The sequence below is a fragment of the Bos grunniens genome, chromosome 23 (assembly GCF_055505025.1).
Source record: "Bos grunniens cultivar Pamir isolate PY7600 chromosome 23, Bosgru_T2T1.0, whole genome shotgun sequence".
NCBI lineage: Eukaryota > Metazoa > Chordata > Mammalia > Artiodactyla > Bovidae > Bos > Bos grunniens.
This window is the reverse complement of record NC_141187.1, coordinates 18,326,635-18,347,604: the sequence shown is the minus strand read 5'-3', so window position 1 is coordinate 18,347,604 and position 20,970 is coordinate 18,326,635. Positions and strand designations below refer to the sequence as shown.

General features: G+C 53.0%; 4 protein-coding genes across 9 annotated transcripts in view; 3 read left to right on the top strand and 1 right to left on the bottom strand.

Annotated features, from left to right (window-relative positions):
- XPO5 (exportin 5) overlaps positions 1–2,383 on the top strand; it is a 42,683-nt gene extending 40,300 nt beyond the window's left edge. Inside the window, exons 28-32 of one of the 2 annotated variants that reach the window (XM_086371779.1) lie at positions 843–925; positions 1,355–1,462; positions 1,595–1,732; positions 1,913–2,077; positions 2,222–2,383. In XM_086371779.1, the coding sequence (XP_086227905.1) occupies positions 843–925; positions 1,355–1,462; positions 1,595–1,732; positions 1,913–2,077; positions 2,222–2,356 (629 nt within the window). In that variant the 3' untranslated portion in view covers positions 2,357–2,383. The remainder of the gene's footprint in view (positions 1–842; positions 926–1,354; positions 1,463–1,594; positions 1,733–1,912; positions 2,078–2,221) is intronic. The other variant, XM_086371780.1, reaches the window with a different exon arrangement.
- A 930-nt stretch (positions 2,384–3,313) lies between these two features.
- Positions 3,314–11,232, bottom strand: POLR1C (RNA polymerase I and III subunit C). Of its 2 annotated transcripts, XM_086371817.1 has the most exons (10): positions 11,143–11,232; positions 10,952–11,023; positions 6,399–6,506; positions 6,055–6,187; positions 5,649–5,768; positions 5,411–5,563; positions 5,115–5,264; positions 4,883–4,999; positions 4,637–4,769; positions 3,314–3,708 (listed from the first exon to the last, which is right to left on the bottom strand). In XM_086371817.1, the coding sequence occupies exons 1-9, from the start codon at positions 11,209–11,211 to the stop codon at positions 4,651–4,653; spliced, it is 1,041 nt and encodes a 346-aa protein (XP_086227943.1). In that variant the 5' UTR covers positions 11,212–11,232; the 3' UTR covers positions 3,314–3,708; positions 4,637–4,650. The 2 variants fall into 2 exon arrangements, with proteins under 2 accessions (XP_086227943.1, XP_086227942.1); XM_086371816.1 differs by lacking the exon at positions 3,314–3,708 and having other exon boundaries at positions 4,414–4,769.
- A 147-nt stretch (positions 11,233–11,379) lies between these two features.
- On the top strand, positions 11,380–15,698 carry YIPF3 (Yip1 domain family member 3). Of its 2 annotated transcripts, XM_086371813.1 has the most exons (9): positions 11,380–11,604; positions 12,233–12,430; positions 12,618–12,724; positions 13,974–14,019; positions 14,160–14,252; positions 14,408–14,539; positions 14,726–14,839; positions 15,005–15,128; positions 15,227–15,698. In XM_086371813.1, the coding sequence occupies exons 1-9, from the start codon at positions 11,524–11,526 to the stop codon at positions 15,373–15,375; spliced, it is 1,044 nt and encodes a 347-aa protein (XP_086227939.1). In that variant the 5' UTR covers positions 11,380–11,523; the 3' UTR covers positions 15,376–15,698. The 2 variants fall into 2 exon arrangements, with proteins under 2 accessions (XP_086227939.1, XP_086227940.1); XM_086371814.1 differs by lacking the exon at positions 15,005–15,128.
- Positions 15,699–17,496: 1,798 nt separating this feature from the next.
- Positions 17,497–20,934, top strand: LRRC73 (leucine rich repeat containing 73). Of its 3 annotated transcripts, XM_086371818.1 has the most exons (7): positions 17,497–18,375; positions 18,998–19,158; positions 19,288–19,353; positions 19,509–19,631; positions 20,016–20,116; positions 20,264–20,486; positions 20,614–20,934. In XM_086371818.1, exons 1-7 carry the CDS (start codon positions 18,104–18,106, stop codon positions 20,682–20,684), a joined length of 1,017 nt encoding a protein of 338 aa, XP_086227944.1. In that variant the 5' UTR covers positions 17,497–18,103; the 3' UTR covers positions 20,685–20,934. The 3 variants fall into 3 exon arrangements, with proteins under 3 accessions (XP_086227944.1, XP_086227945.1, XP_086227946.1); XM_086371819.1 differs by lacking the exon at positions 19,288–19,353 and having other exon boundaries at positions 17,516–18,375; XM_086371820.1 differs by lacking the exons at positions 19,288–19,353; positions 19,509–19,631 and having other exon boundaries at positions 17,979–18,375.
- The last annotated feature ends 36 nt before the right edge of the window (positions 20,935–20,970 follow it).

Below are 20,970 nucleotides of genomic sequence, written 5' to 3'. Positions count from 1 at the left end.
TTGGAGGTCAGCCTTTAAGCTCCTTCTCCTCAATACTGTTACTTTTGTAACCAGGTCAGTTCCCATAGAAAACATGTCCCTAGCAGACTGGTGTGGAGGAGACTTTGTACACATACATGTAGCTTTCCCCTGTACTGGCCCCCTTGCTGTGTTCTCCCAGCACCATCCCCCCACAGAGCCTCTGCACTTGTGATCCCTCTATCCAGATTCTGGATCAATCCATCCAGAATGATTGTTCTCCTAACTATATGCTGGACCATCCCAGTATATTGTTGCTTTTATTCAGGTCTCTGCTCAGATGTCACCTCTGAGGGGTGTCTTTTATGACTATCTTATCAAAAACAGCAACGCCAGCCTCTGGTCTCCTCCTCTGCTCTGCCTTACCAGCACTGATCACTACCTGACATCATGTTTTACTTATATTTTATCAATTACTTCTCTCCCTCACTAGAACTTAACTCTCAACAAGGAAGGGATTTTGTCCTATTATATCCCCAGTAAGTAGGGATTTTGTCCTATTTCTGTTATATCCCCAGTACGTAAATCAGTGTCTGCTACAGTGGGTGCTCAAATATTGGTTCAATGATAAAAGAGCCTCAGCATTTGTGGCTTTTTAAGTAACTGTCCAGAAAAAATTGTTTTGCAAGTATATAGTTAGGTGTATCCCTAGATCTGCCATGGGCCAGGCTTCTACACCCTCTCGTGAGCCTAAGGGGATGTCCTAGTACCTAGAACCACTAGTCAGCCCAGGATCCTCACTCTGCTTTACTCCAGGCTTCTGTCAGAAAGGACAGCCTCTGTTCTGAAAGGATGAACCTTAACATTCTGCTCTCTGCTTACAGATGAAGAGATGATGGCCACAGAGGTAGCCCCTTCGGCCATGGCGGAGCTTACAGACCTGGGGAAATGCCTGATGAAGCATGAGGTGGGTGGAGGGGCAGTTGAGGTTCTCTCCTTGCCCTGCTGGGCAGCCTGCATCCACTTTACTCACTTTCTGGTACCACCAGGAGGGTATCTTGGTAATATTTCTTCATATGGTAAAGGCACAAGGCCCCGGTGTTACCATGCTGGCGTGGGTCAAGGCTCAGATAAACACCCAGGCACAGCGCCACCAGGCCCCGGTGTTCAGCTTCCCCGAGCCTGGGTTCTGTCTCCTTCCTGCACAGGTTTTCTTTTCTATACTGATTGGTTCCTGTTTTTGATGGCCTGATAGACATAGCAGAAATAAACTCACATCTCTTCAGTAGCTGCTTTTGTCATTTTCCTGCTTACCTAGTGAAACGCTAACCCCTGATGCATAACAGAGAACACTGTGCTTGAGTTCTCATTGTATTCCTTCATCCTTTTCCCTTAGGATGTTTGTACAGCGCTATTGATTACGGCCTTCAACTCCCTGGCCTGGAAGGACACTCTGTCCTGCCAGAGGACGACCACACAGCTCTGCTGGCCTCTCCTCAAACAAGTATGGTTCCTCATCCCTCCTTCTCACCCCTTATGAAACGTTGGGGTCATGGGGATTGACTCAGTTGGGCGAACTGGAGTGCTGGGGCCTTCAGAGAGTCCCCCTTCACCCTGAGCACAGCTGTCTCCCCAGGTGCTGTCAGGGACACTGCTCGCAGATGCTGTTACATGGCTGTTCACCAGCGTGCTGAAGGGCTTACAGACACATGGGCAGCACGACGGCTGCATGGCTTCCCTGGTCCACCTGGCCTTCCAGATATATGAGGCGCTGGTGAGTGGAGAAAGCCTTCAGGCAGGATGGCTGCAGCTTGATTCCTCACAGGCCGCTTCCAGTCACTTGGGCCTTAATAAACTCAACGCAGGCAGTTGTCAAGTTGCTAGTGCTGCCCGAGATGTGGGTGTGGCAGGGCCCAGACCCATGCCATTGAGTGGGTTTATCCCTACTTCTCAGCGGCCCAGGTACCTGGAGATAAGAGCTGTGATGGAGCAGATTCCAGAAATTCAGAAGGACTGTCTGGACCAGTTTGACTGCAAGTTGTTGAACCCCTCTCTGCAGAAAGTGGCTGACAAGCGCCGGAAGGACCAATTCAAGCGCCTCATTGCTGGGTGCATTGGGGTAGGTCTCACATTTTCCTTAGTGCTCCCAACCACCTTTGCAGTCGCCTCAGAAGCCAGCTGTGGTCCTGCCCATTATGGTAAGATAAGCCCTAAAGTAACCCACTACTCGAGCCCCAGCATTAGTTCTTTCTGTCTTCCACAGAAACCCCTGGGCGAGCAATTCCGGAAAGAAGTTCACATTAAGAATCTTCCCTCACTTTTCAAAAAACCAAAGCCAATGCCGGAGACAGATGCACTGGACGAGGAGGGCGGCCTGGCCACCATCTTTGAACCCTAAATCAAGCTGTTGCGCATCCTTCCTCAACCTTTATTGTCATCTCTTCTTCCCCTGTGTAGCTGATCTCTAGGCCCCTCTCCACTGCCACCTCACTTTCCACCGTCGTCAGCCTGGAGAGAGATCCAGGGCTGGAGCTGGAGAGAGCGGGCCCTGTTTAGGGCCGGAAGTCATTGTGCTCAAGTATCAAGAGAGGGAGTCAGGGCTTACACCATTCTGTCTAGATTTCCCAGGTATCTCCCATCCTCTTTGGAGTTTTGCCTTTTCCCAGAAAGAGAAGCTAGAGCAGAGCGGCCCTTCTCCCCAAGCCCTCCTGCTCCCAGGCAGCCATACACCTGTGCAGAGTGGTAACTAGGGGCGCTGCACCCAATGCTGCGGCCAGCCAGGCTTGCGGCAAGGGCTCAGCCCCGAACTACTTGTGCCAGAGTTTTTCCTGGGTTGTTGCGAGTTCCACTGAGCCCCCTTGCTGCTGGGCTGACAAGAGCCTTCCCCATTCTCCAGGGGCGTATCTGGGTCAGGTGCTGAACTGAATTTGGCCAGTTGCCACTTTGAGCAAGAATCTGGTCACCTGAGGGGTTCCGTGGTCTGAGCCACTGCTAAGCTCTGGGTACAGTATCAAACATTCGTCCCTTCAGGGGCCAGGGCTGGGCCAGGGTCTGTAGTGCTCTAACATCCCTTAGAGCTCACATGTTTTGTCCCGCCACGAATCCTCAGTGTTGTTTCCCCAGCCCCCAGGGTCCACTCAGACACAAGAGCCACAGTACCCTATCTAGTGTCATGTGATGTCACTGGCATTCAAGGATAAATCCAGACCAACTAGGCTATATCTGTGACAAGCAGCTAGCCACTGGTCTGCTCTCCTAGGACTAGCTGAGTCCAGGTGCCTTCAAAAATCTCATGGTCTTTTTCGGGTCCTGGTCACTTCCCTCATGGGCCATTTCCAGAAGAAAAAAACATGCCTTCCCATCAGAGCCTATATTGTGAGTCTCCAGTCTGTTCTAGACATCACTGGATGGCCCTATAAGCAGAGGGGACAGGGGTGTGGGAATCAAGTTAATCTACACAGTGTTCACGAGCTCCCCACAGGCCTGGCATCAGCCCAATCCACTGACCAGGCTTTTCAGTGAGAGCATGGACTGAAGCTGCAGCTCTTAGCTGATGTGGCCCCAGGTCAGGCGGGGGCAGAAAGAGGTGAAGCTGGAAAAGACTTGGCGTCCACGTAGCACCCTCTGTGGCACAGGCTGAGTCCGTCCCCTCTTCCTGGGTGGTGCTTTGGGCTTCCTGTCCACTGTGAAGGCCATCTCCGCATGTTTCCCTCCAGATTTACCAGCTGCCCACTCTTCTCTGTGGTGGGGCTGTGGAGGGTATAGTTGTATTTATTGTGTTGTAATATTTTTAACATCCAGTGACTTCATGCTAGAAGTTTTCTATTGTTTATATAACTTTTTTGTAGAAACATTTAACTGAAGCACATCTGCATGTCAGTAAAAATCTCAGTTTCATACAGAAAGGGCCCCAATCTGCCTTTTTCAAACCAGTGACACACTCCAGGGTCGCTGTTCTTCACGAGCATCTTGCCAAGGGGGTTGGACAGGAGGAACTGACTAGGAGACCTCTCCACCAGGCCCGCCCTCCGAACTAAGAATAGCACGCCAGCCGGAGGATTTCTCTCCGTGACATGTAGACCAGGTAGTCCTTGCACCCTCAAGTGTCGCCACTGGTGGCCGCTGGACCTAACCCAGAGGGGCTGTCCAAAGAGGACTGCTCTTCCTGCCTGTGTCTCGATGGCTCTCTGACTTGACTGCCATGGAACAGCCTCTTCTCTCAGGAACGTCCTCACCTCTTCCTATCCAGGAAATAGGTGAGCAGCACGTACTGTTTTTCTGTGGTCTGCTTGTGCCCCCATTTGGCATTCTCCTGGGGCTTCAGAGGTACTTGGCCCTGACCTGCAGTCATGTCTGAGGCCAAAATTCCTAACTGCTAAATAATGCCAAATCTCTTCTGAGGTGGGGCCCCATGTTTCTGGATGGAAACTGAAGAAGCTGTCTCCAAGAAAAGGATTTTTGTCTGGATGTGAATTTATTTACACCAAGGCCTTACAAAGGCATAAAAGTCACATTTTGTGGCACATTTAACAAAATGTATTGACTGAAATAAAGCTGGAATTGTCCCAAGAAAACCCAGGCCCCCTAGTCTCTCTGGGCTCTCAGCAGCAGTCCTGCAGGGGCAGGGCAGAACCTGAAGTGTCCAGCTTGCCTCAGGAATATCCAATCCCGGCCATACCATCCAGCGTGGCCTTAGTCCATCTGAACCGCATCCAGTTCGTCCAGGAACCGCTGACACTTCCCCATCAGCACCTTGATGGCTTCACTCACCAGCACGTCTGGTGGCAACACCCCTGTGGACTCAACAGAAACTGGGGACCAGAGAGAAACGCGCCTTACACACACTGCTAGATTCCACATCTGACCTCCAGCAAACTGCAGCACCAAAGAACCACTGCCGCCCCACCCTCAACTTGAAACTCACAGATAAAATGGTCTCGAACACGCGCAAGCCGTACAACCTTCTTTAGCTTCTCATTCCGGAAGACTTCCCTGCTAAACGTATCTAGCCGGGGATTGGCAACTCTGGCCACCTTTTTACCTAATGAAAACAAACCATATTATAAATACATGAGCCCACAACTTGAATTTCTCTCTGCTACCTTCAAAGGAAATATGCTTTAGGGCCGGCTTACACAGCATCCCAAATCCTGTACCTTGGATCTCCTGCACCTCAATAACACCAGGTGAGAAGCAGCGGCTCAGCTCTTCCGCCGCCTCCCCTTCCACAGGCTCCAGCAGGGTGATGTCTGGCAGGAGCCTGTAACTGGCTGTTGCCACAGGTGAAAACTTGGCATGATCTTTGCCTGGAGGAAAGAGGGCACTCAGAGCCTGGGAGGAGACCCTTCTTCATATTCCCTAAGCTACTGAGCGAAGGCCCAGCGGCTTTCTGCCTGTTGGGAACATCTCAGCAGAGTTGATCATGGCTCACAGTGTAGTCAAAAGGTCTCACCAATGCCCTTGACACAGTGCATGAGCAGGTCAATCTCCTGGCCAGGCCGCAGCTGTGCAATGAGGATGTCGTCGTGCACCGGGCGGATGGCGCCCTCCGGGAAGAGGTCGGCCTGGTTCCCCAGAGGCACCCACGTCATGTGTCTGGTATACACTGCGGGGAGCACATCACACCCAAGCCCTTGAAACGCGCCCACCAGGGAGCAAGCCCCCCTCCCCCCGCAGCCCCCGGCGCGCACCTCTGTGGTTGACATAGAGCTCATTGGGGTCAGAGGAGTCTTTAGCAGCGTGGGGGTTCCGCGTGCACCTGACCTGCAGCCGGAACTGCAGGGTGTCGATCTCTGTGCCACCTTCGTCTCCTGCACAAAGGGGGGAGGTGGGGGGCTCACAGCGCTGACGGAAACATCAGCACCAGGCACCACGCCGACTGCCTGGCACATTTCTCTCATTCTCTTGGCAAACACAGGAAGGGCAAAGGTAAGTGTTCCCACAGAGAAGAGCACAGATGCACCCCAAGATTGGTAATGGACCCAGGGTCCCAAGGTAGATAATAGAGGATTCAAACACTGGCAGTCTGATTCCAGAATCTCTTTCAGAGGAGCACAGCCCCCCTTTTCCCCAAATGTCATTTTCTCAAACCCTCACCTTGGTTCCTATATTCAAAAAGACGGGGGTCGGCATGAATGGGGATGAGGCCCAGGCGGTGGGCGAGGATCTCATCCTGGACGATGGACGTGTTGTTGTACACCAGGACCTTCTCCACAGCCATGGTTGGCACCTGCCCAAGGAAAGAAACCCTGCAGTCCCCCCATCAACTCCCCCGTCTCCAGATACAGGGAGACAGAGACCTCATCCTAGGATACTTGATGAAAAGTTTACAAAGAATGAGCAGGAGGAATGCTCAGCAACACTGCAAGAACACCGCTTGAGACAATTCCCCAAGTGAGGCCCCCCGAAAACCCCACCTTTGCCACCGTGCCCACCGATACCTCAGCTAACAGAATGCGCCGAAACGCATTGGCAATGGCTGCGTCGATTCCCACCATGTCAAACTCCAATGAGTTTTCATCCATGTGTACCACATCCACACGGAAATTCTAAAGGGATAGGAGAAACACTAAATGAAGCCTGTTTCTGTACACGCAATACCTCCCCCCACCTGACATTCCCCTCAAAAACCTCCCTTTGCCCAGATGTCCCTCATTAGACCTTACTTTCTCCCCCAATCCTTCATTTGATTTTGGAAAAGCCTTCATTTTTATCTTCCATTCATTTAAAACCCTCCGCAGGGACTTCCCTGGTGGTCCAGTTGTTAATGCAAAGGGGACACGGGTTTGATCCCTGGTCCAGGAAGATCCCACGCACCATGGAGCAACTAAGCCCATGAACCACAACTACGGAGCCAGCACTCTAGAGCCCATGCTCCACAGGAAGAGAGGCCCCTGCAATAAGAAGCCCTCCCACTGCAGCTAGAGAGCTGCCCCCACTCACTGCAACCAGAGAAAGCCCAGGCATATGAATCAAAGGCCAAGCACAACCAGAAATAAAACTTTTTTACAAATTCCTTAAAAAAATAAAACCTTCTGCAATATGGCTTCCAGCCACATTCACAGAGGCTATGTTACTAAGAACAGGCTCACACACTGCTCACCCAGTTGACACTACTCAATTTTTATCTTACTATACACCTCTGCTACACCTGGCATTGTTGAGAGAAGCCTGTTTCCAAACTCAGCTGCCTTGATTTCAGAGCATCAATCTTCTCCTCCTCATTGACCAATCCTTCTAAATTCACAGTCTTCTACCTACTATATAAATGTTACTGTTTCCCAAGTTTTTCTCTCTCTCCAGTGTGACCTCATGAGAAGGCAATGGCAAGCCACTCCAGTACTCTTGCCTAGAAAATCCCATGGACAAGGAGGAGCCTGGTAGGCTGCAGTCCATGGGGTCGCTAAGAGTCTGACACGACTGAGCGACTTCACTTTCACTTTCACACACTGGAGAAGGAAATGGCAACCCACTCCAGTGTTCTTGCCTGGAGAATCCCAGGAATGGGGGAGCCTGGTGGGCTGCAGTCTATGGGGTCACACAGACTCGGACATGAGAAGTGACTTAGCAGCAGCAGCAGGGTGACCTCAACCCTGCTCATGGTTTCAGCAATTATCTGTATGAACAACTCTTTATATATATATATATATAATCAGTTTGCTGGACTTCACTCACAGGAAACTGTATGCCTCAACATTCCCCTTCCCTAGACTGATTTCTCATCGCTAAATGACCACCACGCATCACAGCAGTAATTTTACACTCCCCCACTAACAGCCCATATCCAAGCAATCACCAAATTTACCTTTCATCTCCCCTGTGCTCTATTTCATCATCACAATCTTCATTTCTGCCTTCAGCCTCAACTTCCCTATGCAACTGTCACAAATTGTGCACACCCCACAGGACAAGCCTCAAATCCTCTATCTCTAAACTTGCAGATATGATCCTACTTGCTTAAGAACTCTTCCAGAGCTCCCTATCACCTCTGGTGCCTAAAATACACTTCAATCTTGCCTACCACTGAGCTGCTTGGACACTCCTCAGCCTCTGCTCCTTGTTCAAGGCTGAACTTGGATGTCATCTCCTTCAGGAAATCTTCCATACCTCTGCTCCCCATTCCCATTCTGGATTAAGTGTCTGTGTGGGATACCCCCCCCAAAAAAATCTGGACCTCCACCCACCCCCATCATCCTTTCTTGCTTCCAGCTGCCTTTGCTGCATTACACTGGAGTCATTTGTTTATGTTGGCCTCATCATACACAGACACTGGGCAAAAGGCAAAGCCACCTCTCCTTGTTTTGCACTGAATGAGATGATGAAGCATGGAGGAATGGCATCAGGAATAGGAATTAAGCCTTGATTAAACTTTGTGACACCTGTATAGTAAACCCTGACTAGAAACCCAACAGAGCTTGGCCAAGCATGCGCAATAAAGAGGCACAGGCTTCTGTACAACCTTCCACACCTGGTGCTTCACTCTAAGGGAAAATTAAGGGGAAAAAAGGCTCTTAGTGTGGTGGCTTTAGGAGACAGACACACAAGAGAAGCTGTTATAAAGTGCAATCAAGAAACCACCCATCCTCCCAATAATAAATAGACTGTCCCTAATCAAAGAAGTCAAGTGGGCCTTAGGAAGCATTACTATGAACAAGGTTAGTGGAGGTGATGGAACTCCAGTTGAACTATTTAAAGTCCTAAAAGATGATGCTGTTAAAGTGCAGCACTCAATATGCCAGCAAATTTGGAAAACTAAGCAGTGACCACAAGACTTGAAAAGGTCAGTTTTCATTCCAATCCCAAAGAAGAGGAATGCCAAAGAATGTCCAAACTACTGCACAACTGAGCTCGTTTCACATGCCAGCAAGACTATGCTCAAAATTCCCCAAGCTAGGCTTCAACAGTAGTGAACCAAGAACTTCCAGATGTTCAAGCTGGATTTAGAAAAGGTAGAGGAACAAGAGATCAAATTGCCAACATCCTCTGGATCATAGAAAAAGCAAGAGAAGTCCAGAAAAACATTTACTTCTGCTTCAATGACTAAAGCCTTTGACTGTGTGGATCACAACTGTGGAAAATTAGAGAGATGAGAATACCAGACCACATTACCTGCCTCCTGAAAAACCTGTATGCAGATCAGGAAGCAACAGTTAGAAATGGAGATGGAACAATGGACTGGTTCAAAATTGGGGAAGGAGTACATCAAGGCTGTGTATTGTTACCCTGCTTATTTAACTTATATAACTTACATGCAGAGTACTGGCTGAAGCACAAGCTGCAGTCAAGATTGCCAGGAGAAATATCAATAACCTCAGTTATGTAGGTGACACCATCCTGACGGCAGAAACTGAAGAGGAACTAAAGAGCCTCTTGATGAAGGTGAAAGAGGAGAGTGAAAAAGCGGGCTTAAAACTCAACATTCAAAAAACTAAGATCATGGCATCTGATCCTATCATTTCATAACAAACAAATGGGGAAAAAATGGAAACAGTGACAGACTTCATTTTCTTGGGCTCCAAAGTCACTGTGGACAGTGACTACAGCCTTGAAAGACACTTGCTCCTTGGAAGAAAAGCTATGACAAAGCTAGACAGCACATTAAAAAGCAGAGACATCACTTTGCTGACAAAGGTCCATATAGTCACAGCTATGGTTTTTCCAGTAGTCATGCATGGATGTGAGAGATGGTTGAGTGCCAAAGAATTGATACCTTCGAATTGTGGTTCTGGAGAAGACTCTTGAGAGTCCCTTAGACAACAAGGAGATCAAACTATCAAACCAGTCAATCCTAAAAGAAATCAACCCTGAATATTCACTGAAGGACTGAGGCTGAAGCTGAAGCTCCAATACTTTGGCCACGTAATGCCAAGAGCTGACTCATTGCAAACGAGTGATGCTGGGAAAGACTGAGGGCAAGAGAAGGGGGCGACAGAGGATAGGATGGTTGGATGGTATCACTGACTCAATGGACATGAGTTTGAGCAAACTCCAGGAGATACAGAACGACAGGGAAGCTTGGCGTGCTGCAGTCCCTGGGGTCACAAAGAGTCAGACACAACTGAACAACAACAAAGAAACCTGCACCCATTCAAGGAATTAAAGGAGGGGGGCTAGAAAGACCCTCGGGTGGGCTCCTCACTCGTGTGGACACCCGTATTCTTCTGTGAGTGCCTACTTTCCCTTCTCCTTATAAATTGCTTCTTTGTTCTCTCTACACCTCAGTATCTCTGTGTGACTTTTTTTTGTACTCCCTGTCCAAATTCCTTTGGACAAGTAGAATAAGAACCTGGACCTTTAATTTAGCCTGTCCCACATCACAAGTATGGTAGGAGACAGACGGACTCCCATTGAGGAATTTACTCTCAGCCTCCTGTTTGCCCTCCAGAAACAGAAGAAACAACAGAAACAGAATAAACAGTCTTTGTCTCTTGTAAACATCTTGAAGAAATAATTATAGCAAGAACAAAGCAATGCAAAATCCCTCGTCTGAGTAAGGATTAAGGGATCTCCGCTTCCCTCTTTTTAGGATAAGGAAGATACATCACAAGTGCAGAAAAGCTACTTGAGGTCAAAAGTCAGAGGATAATTCAGGCCATAATGAGTCTTGCTCTTTCCGGAAGCCTTCACTTCCAGATTCATCTTGGCTGAGAGATGAGTGTGTACCCCATGGGAGGATCCTGCCCGTGTGCCTTTCTACATGTACTTTTCTTTTCAATAAACTTCGTACTTTACTCTGTACCTTCTACCTTCTCGCCTGAATTCGTTCTTGACTAGGCAGACAAGGTACTAGAGACTCTAGCCCTAACTGCTGGCTCCTGTGGTCGTGGTTAGGACTACCGGTGGGGAAAACTAAGACCCTGCTTCCAGCTACCGCTCTCTGCAGCTTGCTGCAAGCTGCCCTTTGCTGCTGCGCCTTGGAAATTACAAGAACAGCTTCTAAGGTACAGGTTGCTCATATCACAAAGTCCGATCCCACAGTTCCAGCTCCACCTACCTTCTCAAAGCGGTCCTGGTCCCAGGCATCATCGTAGCCTGAATAGTTACCGGGAAAGTCAGTGGTATGAACCTAGAGCAAACAGAGACGAGAATGTCCGCGAAGGGGCAGCGAGGCCAAGCCCGTCTCCACCCTGACCCCCACTCATCCCTGATTCACTCTGCTCCCGAGCTGAAGGCCACAAGACTTACATTGCGAACCCCGAACTCCCCTAGAACCACGCGGGTCCTCATTTCCTCCACAGCCTGGGCCGCCGCCATCTTCAACTCCTCCACGCGACCAGAGTACCTAACTGATGCGTGCGCACTAGTCGTCCGCCTCTGTTTCTGTAGCAACGCACCACCTCCTAGAATCTTAAATATCGCGAGACTGTGCCTTGCCTCCGTCCACGTCCCCAGCTACCGGAAGTCAGTTTGAGCCAAACATCCGGGTTTCTCTTTTTTTGCGTTCCGACCCATCGTACCTTTCTTTCTTGTCCCTAGACCTGTCCCTTTCTCAGGCCCACGTCTCTCCCACTCCTCCTCCGCGCGCGGGACAAGCGCGGGCTTCAGCGACGGGAGCCCTCGAGGGACATGGCAACTCCAGCCGCGCCGACTGGCGGCGCCCGAAACGGGGTCGGCCCGGAATGGGGAGGGTTCGAAGAAAACATCCAGGTAATGGCCCCACGGCTCCGGCTGCCCGCAGCCCCAGGGCCGGCAGCCGTCCTGAAGTCATGTGGGGACTCTCCCTCAGAGCCTGGAAGTCTGGTCCATTTGCAACACTTTTTCTCTTTTTTGAGTCTTCGTGCACAAGAAAGGCAGTGGGACTAGTGCTGGCTGATCTTAAAGGTCCAGACTGGTACTCCAGCCAGGGGCCTTAGGTATCTAGGCCCAATTGCTCTTGCTTTCTACAAGTTAAAGAAACTCAGTCGGAGTCAGGCATGGCGGGAGGCGGGAGTGGACTTGGGGGTGGATGGGATTCACTAGCCAAAACCACACTTTGTGCGCATAGCCTTGATTTGGGGTTGGGAGAGGTGAAGGAAATGGGCACTTTGCAGCCTTTTGGGGCCTTGGTAGGGAAGGTAGGAAAAAGCCGTGTATAAAAGACAGGGACTAGGTTCCCCAGACTAGAACAGAGAACCAAACAAGCAGGGGTTCTGAGACCAAATGAGGGGAGGAGAGTGGCATCATCTGTGGTGATTTCAAGTCCTGTCCCCTAGCCCCAAACCTTGTGGTGAACAAAGAAGGACTTAACTGGATGAAGCAGAAAGGTCCTGCACTCTAGGATCTGTTGTCTTCACAGGGTGGGGGCTCAGCAGTGATTGACATGGAGAATATGGATGATACCTCGGGCTCCAGCTTCGAGGATATGGGTGAGCTGCATCAGCGCCTGCGTGAGGAAGAAGTGGATGCTGATGCAGCTGCCGCTGAAGAAGAGGATGGGGAGTTCCTGGGGATGAAGGGCTTTAAGGGACAGCTGAGCCGGCAGGTGGCTGATCAGGTAAGCACAATTGGCTCCCTGACAGGTGGAAAAGTATACCCAGGAGACCTCTGGTTCTAGAGTTGGCAAAGTTCACCCCAGGTTGTCCAGTTCAAACCATGTTGAAATCAGATAAAAAATAAGTAACAGAGCATAGAGCCAAGAGTTTGACAGAACCCTTCCACTCCACCCATCTTCCTTGCTATAGATGTGGCAGGCAGGGAAGAGACAAGCTTCCAGAGCCTTCAGCTTGTATGCCAACATCGACATCCTGAGACCCTACTTTGATGTGGAGCCGGCCCAGGTGCGAAGCAGGTGAGGCTCCTCCTCCTGACAGAAACTGCCCTCCTAACATCCAAACTACAACCGGACATCAAACCCTTAGACTCCCCTCGTCATGACCCAGCCACACCATACCTCTTGTCATAGAACAGGGCGTGGTGACAACACACTGCCTTCCTCCTCTTCTCCATCTAATAAACTATTCCTCTTCCCTCAAAGCTTGGCTCAAATGTCACTTCCTTTGCTCCCCATTCCCAGTGTGTCCTGTCCTGGTGCTCCAGTAGGGCTCTGCACTGCCAACAGGTAACATTTCAGCAGTGCTATACTTCCCTATTCCTGGGTCTCTCTTTCCAAAGACTTCCTCAGAAGCAGGCTCTGTTTTGTTTACTTCTTAATTCTCAGGACCAGAACAGCCTCTGAATCTGAATATCAGTACATAGTTGTTGAATGACTTCAAGAACTGGATTTAATCTTGGCTTGGTTCTTTGTTCATCCTTTAATTCAACTAGTGCTTATCAAATACCCACTACCACTTAGCAAGTATTTACTAAGCTTTGGCTGTGCATCAGGTGCTGTAGTAGTTGTGTCTGGGAGCCTTAGACACAAGATGGGATGCGTAACTCAAGGGCAGCCCTCAAGCACTCATTTGCCATGAAGGGACACACCCAGGAGGGACCCCTGACCCAGGGTTGGCTGGAGGGTTGGACAGGGCAGCTTCCTCACAAGTAAAATCCAGTCAAGATCTAAGGTACTACTAGTGAGTCACTTAAGAAGTGGGGAAGGTTTTGGTACTTCTGTTTGTCTTGCCTGGAATTTTAATACCACTTCAAATATATTTCTCAAGAAAATGCTCAGTGGTATCTGGAGGGATGATAAGTAGGAAGAGGTAGGGGGCACCCTGGTTCTCACAAGTGACAACTTTTCCTTCTAAACATTTCCCAGGGGTTTATCTTTACATCTCTGCTGAGGTTTGCATGTCTTTTAAAGGGGAACAGGTCACATAGGTAAATGGTCAAGCCCTCCCAAAGGCCCAGGGGGCCCTAAGGATTCTCCATGTTGCTGCTGCATCAGTCGGCACAGTGTCAGGGCTGTTCTTCCTGGAAGCATTTTCAGGGCAGGGTAGTGATTTCCTCGTTCATCTGTCTTTACTACCCTCTTCTTCCTTACCATCCAGCGTGTTCTCTTCAGGTAGCGAGATGAGTAAGAATCAGGCTTTCCAGAACCTCATGGCCTAGTGCTGCCTCTGCTCTCATCTGCTCTCCTCTTTCCTCTCCCCTCCCAGGCTCCTGGAATCCATGATCCCTATCAAGATGGTCAGCTTCCCCCAGGTGAGTAGGGGGGTGTAGCATGTCTGAAAGAGCCGGGGGAGGAACTGGGGCAGAGGGTGGGGCCACCAGGCAAAGCCCGGGAAGACATCAACAGAAGAGCCATTGTACCCCCCAGCCTGAATGAGTTGGTATATTGACAGAAAATCGCAGGTGAGCTCTACGGACCTCTCATGCTTGTCTTCACGCTGGTGGCCATCCTCCTCCACGGGATGAAGACATCTGACACCATTATCGTAAGCAGGACAGAGGACTTTGTGGGGGGTGACTGAAATGAGTTGAAAGCTGCCCACAGAGACATGGTGGATAGAAGCAGGCCCTGAGGGAGGAGGCCCTGGGCGAGACTGAGACCAGAGGCCTCACAGAACTAATTAGAGCCTTCACCCCACAGCGGGAGGGCACCCTGATGGGCACAGCCATTGGCACCTGCTTCGGCTACTGGCTAGGCGTCTCGTCCTTCATTTACTTCCTCGCCTACCTGTGCAATGCACAGATCACCATGCTCCAGATGCTGGCACTGCTGGTAAGGAGTCTAGCACAGTGGTGGGCAAGTGTGATCTAAAAGAGTAACCAGGCTCTGGTCTGCAGCTGTCCTAGGGCCCCAGGGTCTGGAATGGGGTGAGTTGGCCAGTGGACCATTTATTTTTCAAGGTCCCCACGAGGCCAGCTCAGTCTGAGCGACTTTCCTCTCCACCATCCTCCTTCCTAGGGCTACGGCCTCTTCGGACACTGCATTGTCCTGTTCATCACCTATAACATCCACCTCCATGCCCTCTTCTACCTCTTCTGGCTGCTGGTGGGTGGGTTGTCCACCCTGCGCATGGTAAGCTGGGCAGGAGGTTTCTAGGGGTGGGCTGCCCTACCAGGGAGTTGGGAAAACAGCTCAAAGCTCAAGTCCAATCCCACAAAGTTTCTGCTCTGGGTAAGAGTGGCTTCCTCACATCACTTGCTTGGAGCAGGCCTCTGAGCTCTATTCCTGTTGCCCAAGGTGGCAGTGTTGGTGTCACGGACCGTGGGCCCCACACAACGGCTGCTCCTCTGTGGCACCCTGGCTACCCTGCACATGCTTTTCCTACTCTATCTGCATTTTGCCTACCACAAGGTGGTAGAGGGTGAGTGACAGGAGGGCCTGGCTGCAGGGAGGGGAAGGATAGCTGCCTAGGGCAGGACCCTGCCAACCCTCACTCACTTTGCATCCTCCTCCTTTCAGGGATCCTGGACACGCTGGAGGGCCCCAACATCCCGCCCATACAGAGGGTCCCCAGAGACATCCCTGCCGCACTCCCTGCTGCCAGGCTTCCCACCACCGTGCTCAACGCCACAGCCAGGGCTGTCGCCGTGACCCTGCAGTCACACTGACCCCACCTGAAATCCCCGGCCGGCCCCTTTCCCCCAGCGGTGAAGCGGAGGAAGATTAAAGGACAGTACTGATGACGTGTGTCTCTTTGATGGGGTCTGCAGCTGCCACAGAGCTGTAGCCACTTAAGTATCTCCTCGATGCCTGTCGGGCTTCTGGGGGCACAAGGCCAGGAACTCCTGGCCAGGACTGCAGGGCTCTGCAGCCAGTGCAGAAAGTGGGTCAGCTCCTCAGAGGCCCTCTCACCACGTACCCCTTCCTTCCTCTTTCTCTCTCCCAAGTTGTCTTGCTAAATATAGACTTGGTAATTAAAATATTGATTGAAGTCTGGGCCTGCAGCTACCCCTTCAGTGGTCCTCCCTGCCACCCTCCTTCCTGTGCACTTCCCTGTTCCGTCAGTGGTGGTCATGTCACATGTCCCTCGCTTAAGTATAGCCTCTGCAGCAGAATGAAAGTCAGACAGCCCAGGGACTTCCCCTGGCAGACCAGTGGTTAAGACTCTGCACTTCCACTGCAGGGGGCATGGGTTCAGTCCCTGGTCAGGGAACTAAGATCCCACAGGCCACATGGCGTAGCCAAAAATATTAATCAAGTGCGACAGTCCAGACTGCATCGACTACATTGAAGACTGCTTGTCCCTGAGGCAGAGGGAATGAGAATCCATGCAGCATCACGGAGGCCTTAGCTCAAGAACCATGAATCTGATGGAACAGTGCACCCAACTTGACTCTGGGCTCCGTGTTACTCTTGGGATGCTTATGGAGCAGTGACAATTGGACACAAATTTCCAGATGCATCCCCATGTCATGACAAGGTCCTTTGGCACCTGGGTCATTATGTAAGGATAATGTTCCTGTGGGAGCTCACATCTGAAGTCAGAGTTGGCTTTGCCCTGGTTATATGGGGCCAGAGCAATAAAGCTTTCTTCAGTTCTCGTAGTCTTTCCTCTTAAAAGCAACAACCACCCCAAACACAGCACATCCACCCCCACTAGCTGTTTCATCTGTTCCACCTCAGGAGTTACTTAGGGTGGTTAATGGAAGGAACAGCATCATTGGCCTCCCTTCACTACTTTGTATGATTCATTTTTTTTTTTTTTTTGCTGATTTTTTTTTAACTTTACATAATTGTATTAGTTTTGCCAAATATCAAAATGAATCTGCCACAGGTATACATGTGTTCCCCATCCTGAACCCTCCTCCCTCCTCCCTCCCCATACCATCCCTCTGGGTCATCCCAGTGCCCTAGCCCCAAGCATCCAGTATCGTGCATCGTGTATGATTCATTTTTTAAAAATTCATTACCCTAGTAAATCTGGGTCAGCATTTCTCCTTTCTAATAAGGGAACTAAGAAACATGCCTAGGGTTTGCCCTATGTGACCATACAGGATACACTGTTACCAGTGGACCGAGTTGTAAGTGCACTGCCTGTGTTAAGCAGTGTGCCCTTATTGAAAGCTCCAGCCACCCTCCACGGCCACAAAGCCATTCCAGGCGGCCATCCTGGCACCCCTTTCATTTTGGCCACTCCAGTCTCCACGGGTACTGAGAATGTCAGCACCAGCAGCGCCCTGATCACCTGGGAAAGAAGCCGCACCAGCACCTTGCATCTACCTGCGGCTCACCTGCTCCAAGGACCCTTTGAGGGTTCCACTGGGCCTGTCAACTCAGGCCGTCTCAGCCAGGACAGGACCCCGGGGGCCGCAGCTGCGCCGCAGCCATCATGGCAAGGGGCACGCGGCTGGAATCCCCACGCACGCGGCGCCTCTCGTCGCGCGGGCGGGGCGAGGCGCAGATTAAAGGGCCCTAGGGACCTCGAAACTGGATGGCGGAGCCGGTAGGCGGCGGGGAGAGAGGCGTGCCTTGGATCCCGGCGAAGGCACGACGGAAAAATGAGCAAAAGGACCCAGTACACTAATAGTCCAAACGCCATCTCCACGTGACGTGCCTCTATTCTCCTCTCCCCATTCCCTGCCCGACCCAGGCTTCCACCCAGCTACCTACTCTCCACCTGTCGTCTGGCCCCACACCCAGGGGACGGGCGTCCCCACCTGAACGCCGGGTGTGCGCAAACCTCGCGGGCCCGCGTGGCCTAGGCCGGGCAGGGGGCGGGGCGAGCGGTGGTGACGCGACCGTTGCCATGGGAACCCGCCGCCCGCTCCGGCTCAGCAGCTTCAGCCGAAGCTGCAGCCCGCCGCCCGCTGCCAGCCTGCCGGCCCGCCGGCCTGCCCGCCTCGGGCTCTCCCTACGAGGCGGTAGGGGGAGCGGGGCTGGAGGAAGGGAGAGAGCAGATGCGGCCTCCGAGCGGAGACTGGTCCCGCGCGTCCTAAGCTGAGGTCCCTGAGCCGCCGCCACAACCGCGAGGGACGAGGACCAGCGCGGAGCAGCGCCCGCCCGACCCCGGAACGCGCCCCACGGCCCGTCGCCCAGACACGGACCACAAGATCCGTCCCAGCTCCAGCGCCGCGCGGTCTCAGCCCGGCCGGCGACCTCGGCGGCTTCGCAATCCCGGCCGGCCCCGGCCCCGGCGCTCCTCTCCGCCGCCGCCGCCGCCGCCGCCCCCGCCACCCCCACCGCCGCCGCCGCCTCCTGCGCCTCTGCCGCCCCCGCTACCCCCTCTGCGTCCGCGACCCCAGCCCGGGCCCCGACCCCAGCCCCGACCCCTCCCGCGGCCCCGCCAACCTCGGCCGCGGCCCGGGCCCCGGCCCCGGCCGCCCAGCCGTGGGTACGATGCTGCCCAGCTCCATCCAGATTTCGGGGGAGCCTCTGTCAGGCGCCGAGGTGCGGGACATCTGCCGCGGCCTGCGCGACAACGCCGTGCGCCTGCTCTCACTGCGCGGCTGCCGTCTCTGCGACCGCGACTTCGGCCGAATCTGCCGGGCCCTGGCCGGGGCCACGTCCCTGGCGCAGCTCAACCTTAACCTGGGCGTCGTGTCCAGCCCCAGCCGCATCAAGCAGCTGGCGGAGGCGCTGCGGACCAACCGCTCCATCCAGTCCCTCTTGTGAGTGTGCTCTCTCGAAAGGGGGTCCTGGGCACCACACCCCTTCCTCGCACTCCTCTTGCCACCTCCTGTTCCTTCCTTCCCACACCTTGTACCTGTCTTTGCACTTGACCTACCTTCTCACCCCTTATTCAGGCACCTCTTCTCTCTGACCATACCGCCACCACACCCTCCAAGCTCCTGCTTCATCTCCAGACTGTGACACGAGCCTCACCCCAAGTGAGACAGGATACCCACCCTCTTCCTGGCAGGGTCCATGTACCTCCCAACCCGATCACCCCAGTGGCTTCTCCAGGGCAGCTGCTCTGTCCCCAGAGAAGAAATCCTCCCCTGAGGACTAGATCCCTGCCCATACATTCTGTCCAAAATACCATCCCCACATGCCCCTTCTCTGTGTTCTGATCTGGAGCCTAGTCCCTGCCCACAAAAAGAAGCCACATTCCTCTTCTAACTGCATTCTTTCAGAATCTAGAACTTTCTTCCTTCCCAGGGCCTCTCCCATGTGCTGTGACCGAATGTCCTTCTCACCTCTAGGGCTCACCATCAGGGAGGGTGCCCCTTCCCCCTTACAGACAGGGCTGACGTTGGCAGTAACCTTTGCTCTCTGCTCTTACCCTCCAAGCCTGCATGGGAGCCCTCTGACAGATGCAGGTCTGGCCTTGTTGAATCCAGCCCTGGCCCTCCACCCTGCCCTCGTGGCACTGGACCTGGGGGACTGCATGCTGGGTGATGAAGCCATCAACCTCATCTGTGGCCTCCTCCCGCCTGACGGGGCCAAGTCTGGTGAGCAGGGGCCCTGCTGGGGGCAAGGGCTGATGTGGCCTTGATGAAAAGCGAAAAACTAAGTGCAGAGGGGAAGGGGCCTGGCCCGGAGAAGAGGGCTCTAACTGTGTGGGTGAGAATGTTTTTCAGATCCTCTCAAGGAGGGAGGGTTGGAGCTGAGCAGGAATGGAGACCCAGGAATCCAGGCTACAGCAGGCAGGAAGGGCATGGGGCTCTAATGTCCCTGAAGCTCTGTGGAGGGGGTGGCGTGGCTCTCAGTCACTAGGGACACCCCAAAGATCCCCAGGTGGGGGAGGGGTTGGGGAAGGGCCTGACCTTCCCCATCCTGGCTTCTCACTGTGACTGCCCAGGCCTGAAGGAGCTGACACTGAGCGCTAACCCCGGCATCACCCCTAAGGGCTGGAGCCGCCTCGCCATTGCCGTGGCCCACAGCTCCCAGGTCCGCGTCCTCAATCTGGACTACAACCCCCTGGGTGAGGCTCACAAAAGTCCCTTTTGATTCTCAGCACGCCCCTCACCCCACCTCCAAGAACCTGGGATCATCAGTTGCCATGGTAACCACTACACTGGAGAAGCAAAGGAAAAAGGGGGTTGTGGGTGGAAGTACAGGAGCCACCGGTGTGCAGGACCAGCTGACCAACAGTTAGATCAGAGCATCCATCACCACCCCCAGGGCCTGGCTGGCTTCATCCATTTACTAGCCAGTCACAATGCTCCCCTCCTGGCCATCTACCAATTGCCAGCCTTTCCTGGCTTGGGGTGGGATCTCAGGTGTTTAGGGTGATGGGGAGGCTGTGGCAGAGTTAGCAGGCCCACAAATGACTGCAGGTGAGTGTGTGTGTGTGCTGTCTCCCCAGGTGACCACGTGGCAGGGATGCTGGCTGTAGCTGTGGCCTCCAGCCGCACCTTAGAGGTCCTAGACTTGGAGGGCACAGGGCTCACCAACCAGTCAGCTCAGGTGAGAAGTCTTCATGTTGGGGGATGGACCAGAGGTTGAGGTTAGCCTCAACATACATCCTGTGGACATACCAAAGGGGTGGCAGCTTGGAGCCTGAGGAGCCACGTTAACTGCATTCATCCTTTTCCATATTCTTCCCCACCACAGACCCTGCTGGACATGGTAGAAAATTACCCTACAGCTCTGCGGAGTCTGGTGTTGGCCGAGAACAGCATTAGCCCGGAGCTGCAGCAGCAGATCTGTGACCTCCTCTCTGAGGGGGAGGAGGAGGAGGAGGTGGCAGGAGGGCCTGGTGACACCCAGGAACGAGAGCGAGCCCGGGAGCCTGCTGCCCACCAGAGGAGCAGCAGCTCCTGGACGGGCCCCAGTGGTAAGATCCCCCAGGGCTTGATCGGAGGCTTGAGACCAGGGAGACGGGGTGGGGAACTTAGGCCACTTGTTTGTGGTCCCCAGAGGAGGGATGCACGGCGGTCTGAACACCCCTCCGCTTTCCACAGATCCCAGCTCTCAGATGGTGCTAATGACATCAGGACTAGGGGACAGTCTGTTGGCTGAGACTGAGATGTGACTCTCTGTTTCTGCGCATCATTACATCTGTGTCTCCAGCACTTTGCCCCAGATGTCAGGGTCAGACCCTGGGGCTTGGGGATGGGGGGTGGTGCCTGGGGCTCTGGCAGCTCCTGGCGGTGTGGTGGGAGGCTCTGGAGGCTGTGACTCAACAAAATCCTCGGGGGCACTGGAACCCAAGGCAATGCTTCTGGACTTGTTGGCAGCTCTGGCTGCAGCCCGCTGGCTCGGAAGAGATTTTATGAACTCTATAACCTGGTGTGTGGCTCTGGTCACTGGGGGCTGGC

Excerpts from the sequence above, each read along its gene's own strand:
- POLR1C (XM_086371817.1), bottom strand. The coding sequence starts at position 11,211 with ATGGCGGCGGCCCAGGCTGTGGAGGAAATGAGGACCCGCGTGGTTCTA. Across the intron at positions 5,769-6,054 it reads TTTTGAATATAGGAACCAAG|GAGACGAAGGTGGCACAGAG; the intron begins GTGAGGGTTTGA and ends CCCTTTGTGCAG. Across the intron at positions 5,265-5,410 it reads GCACTGTGTCAAGGGCATTG|GCAAAGATCATGCCAAGTTT; the intron begins GTGAGACCTTTT and ends TCTTTCCTCCAG.
- YIPF3 (XM_086371813.1), top strand. The coding sequence starts at position 11,524 with ATGGCAACTCCAGCCGCGCCGACTGGCGGCGCCCGAAACGGGGTCGGC. Across the intron at positions 11,605-12,232 it reads GGTTCGAAGAAAACATCCAG|GGTGGGGGCTCAGCAGTGAT; the intron begins GTAATGGCCCCA and ends TTGTCTTCACAG. Across the intron at positions 14,020-14,159 it reads AGATGGTCAGCTTCCCCCAG|AAAATCGCAGGTGAGCTCTA; the intron begins GTGAGTAGGGGG and ends GTATATTGACAG.
- LRRC73 (XM_086371818.1), top strand. The coding sequence starts at position 18,104 with ATGCTGCCCAGCTCCATCCAGATTTCGGGGGAGCCTCTGTCAGGCGCC. Across the intron at positions 19,159-19,287 it reads GCCTGACGGGGCCAAGTCTG|ATCCTCTCAAGGAGGGAGGG; the intron begins GTGAGCAGGGGC and ends AATGTTTTTCAG. Across the intron at positions 20,487-20,613 it reads CTCCTGGACGGGCCCCAGTG|ATCCCAGCTCTCAGATGGTG; the intron begins GTAAGATCCCCC and ends CGCTTTCCACAG.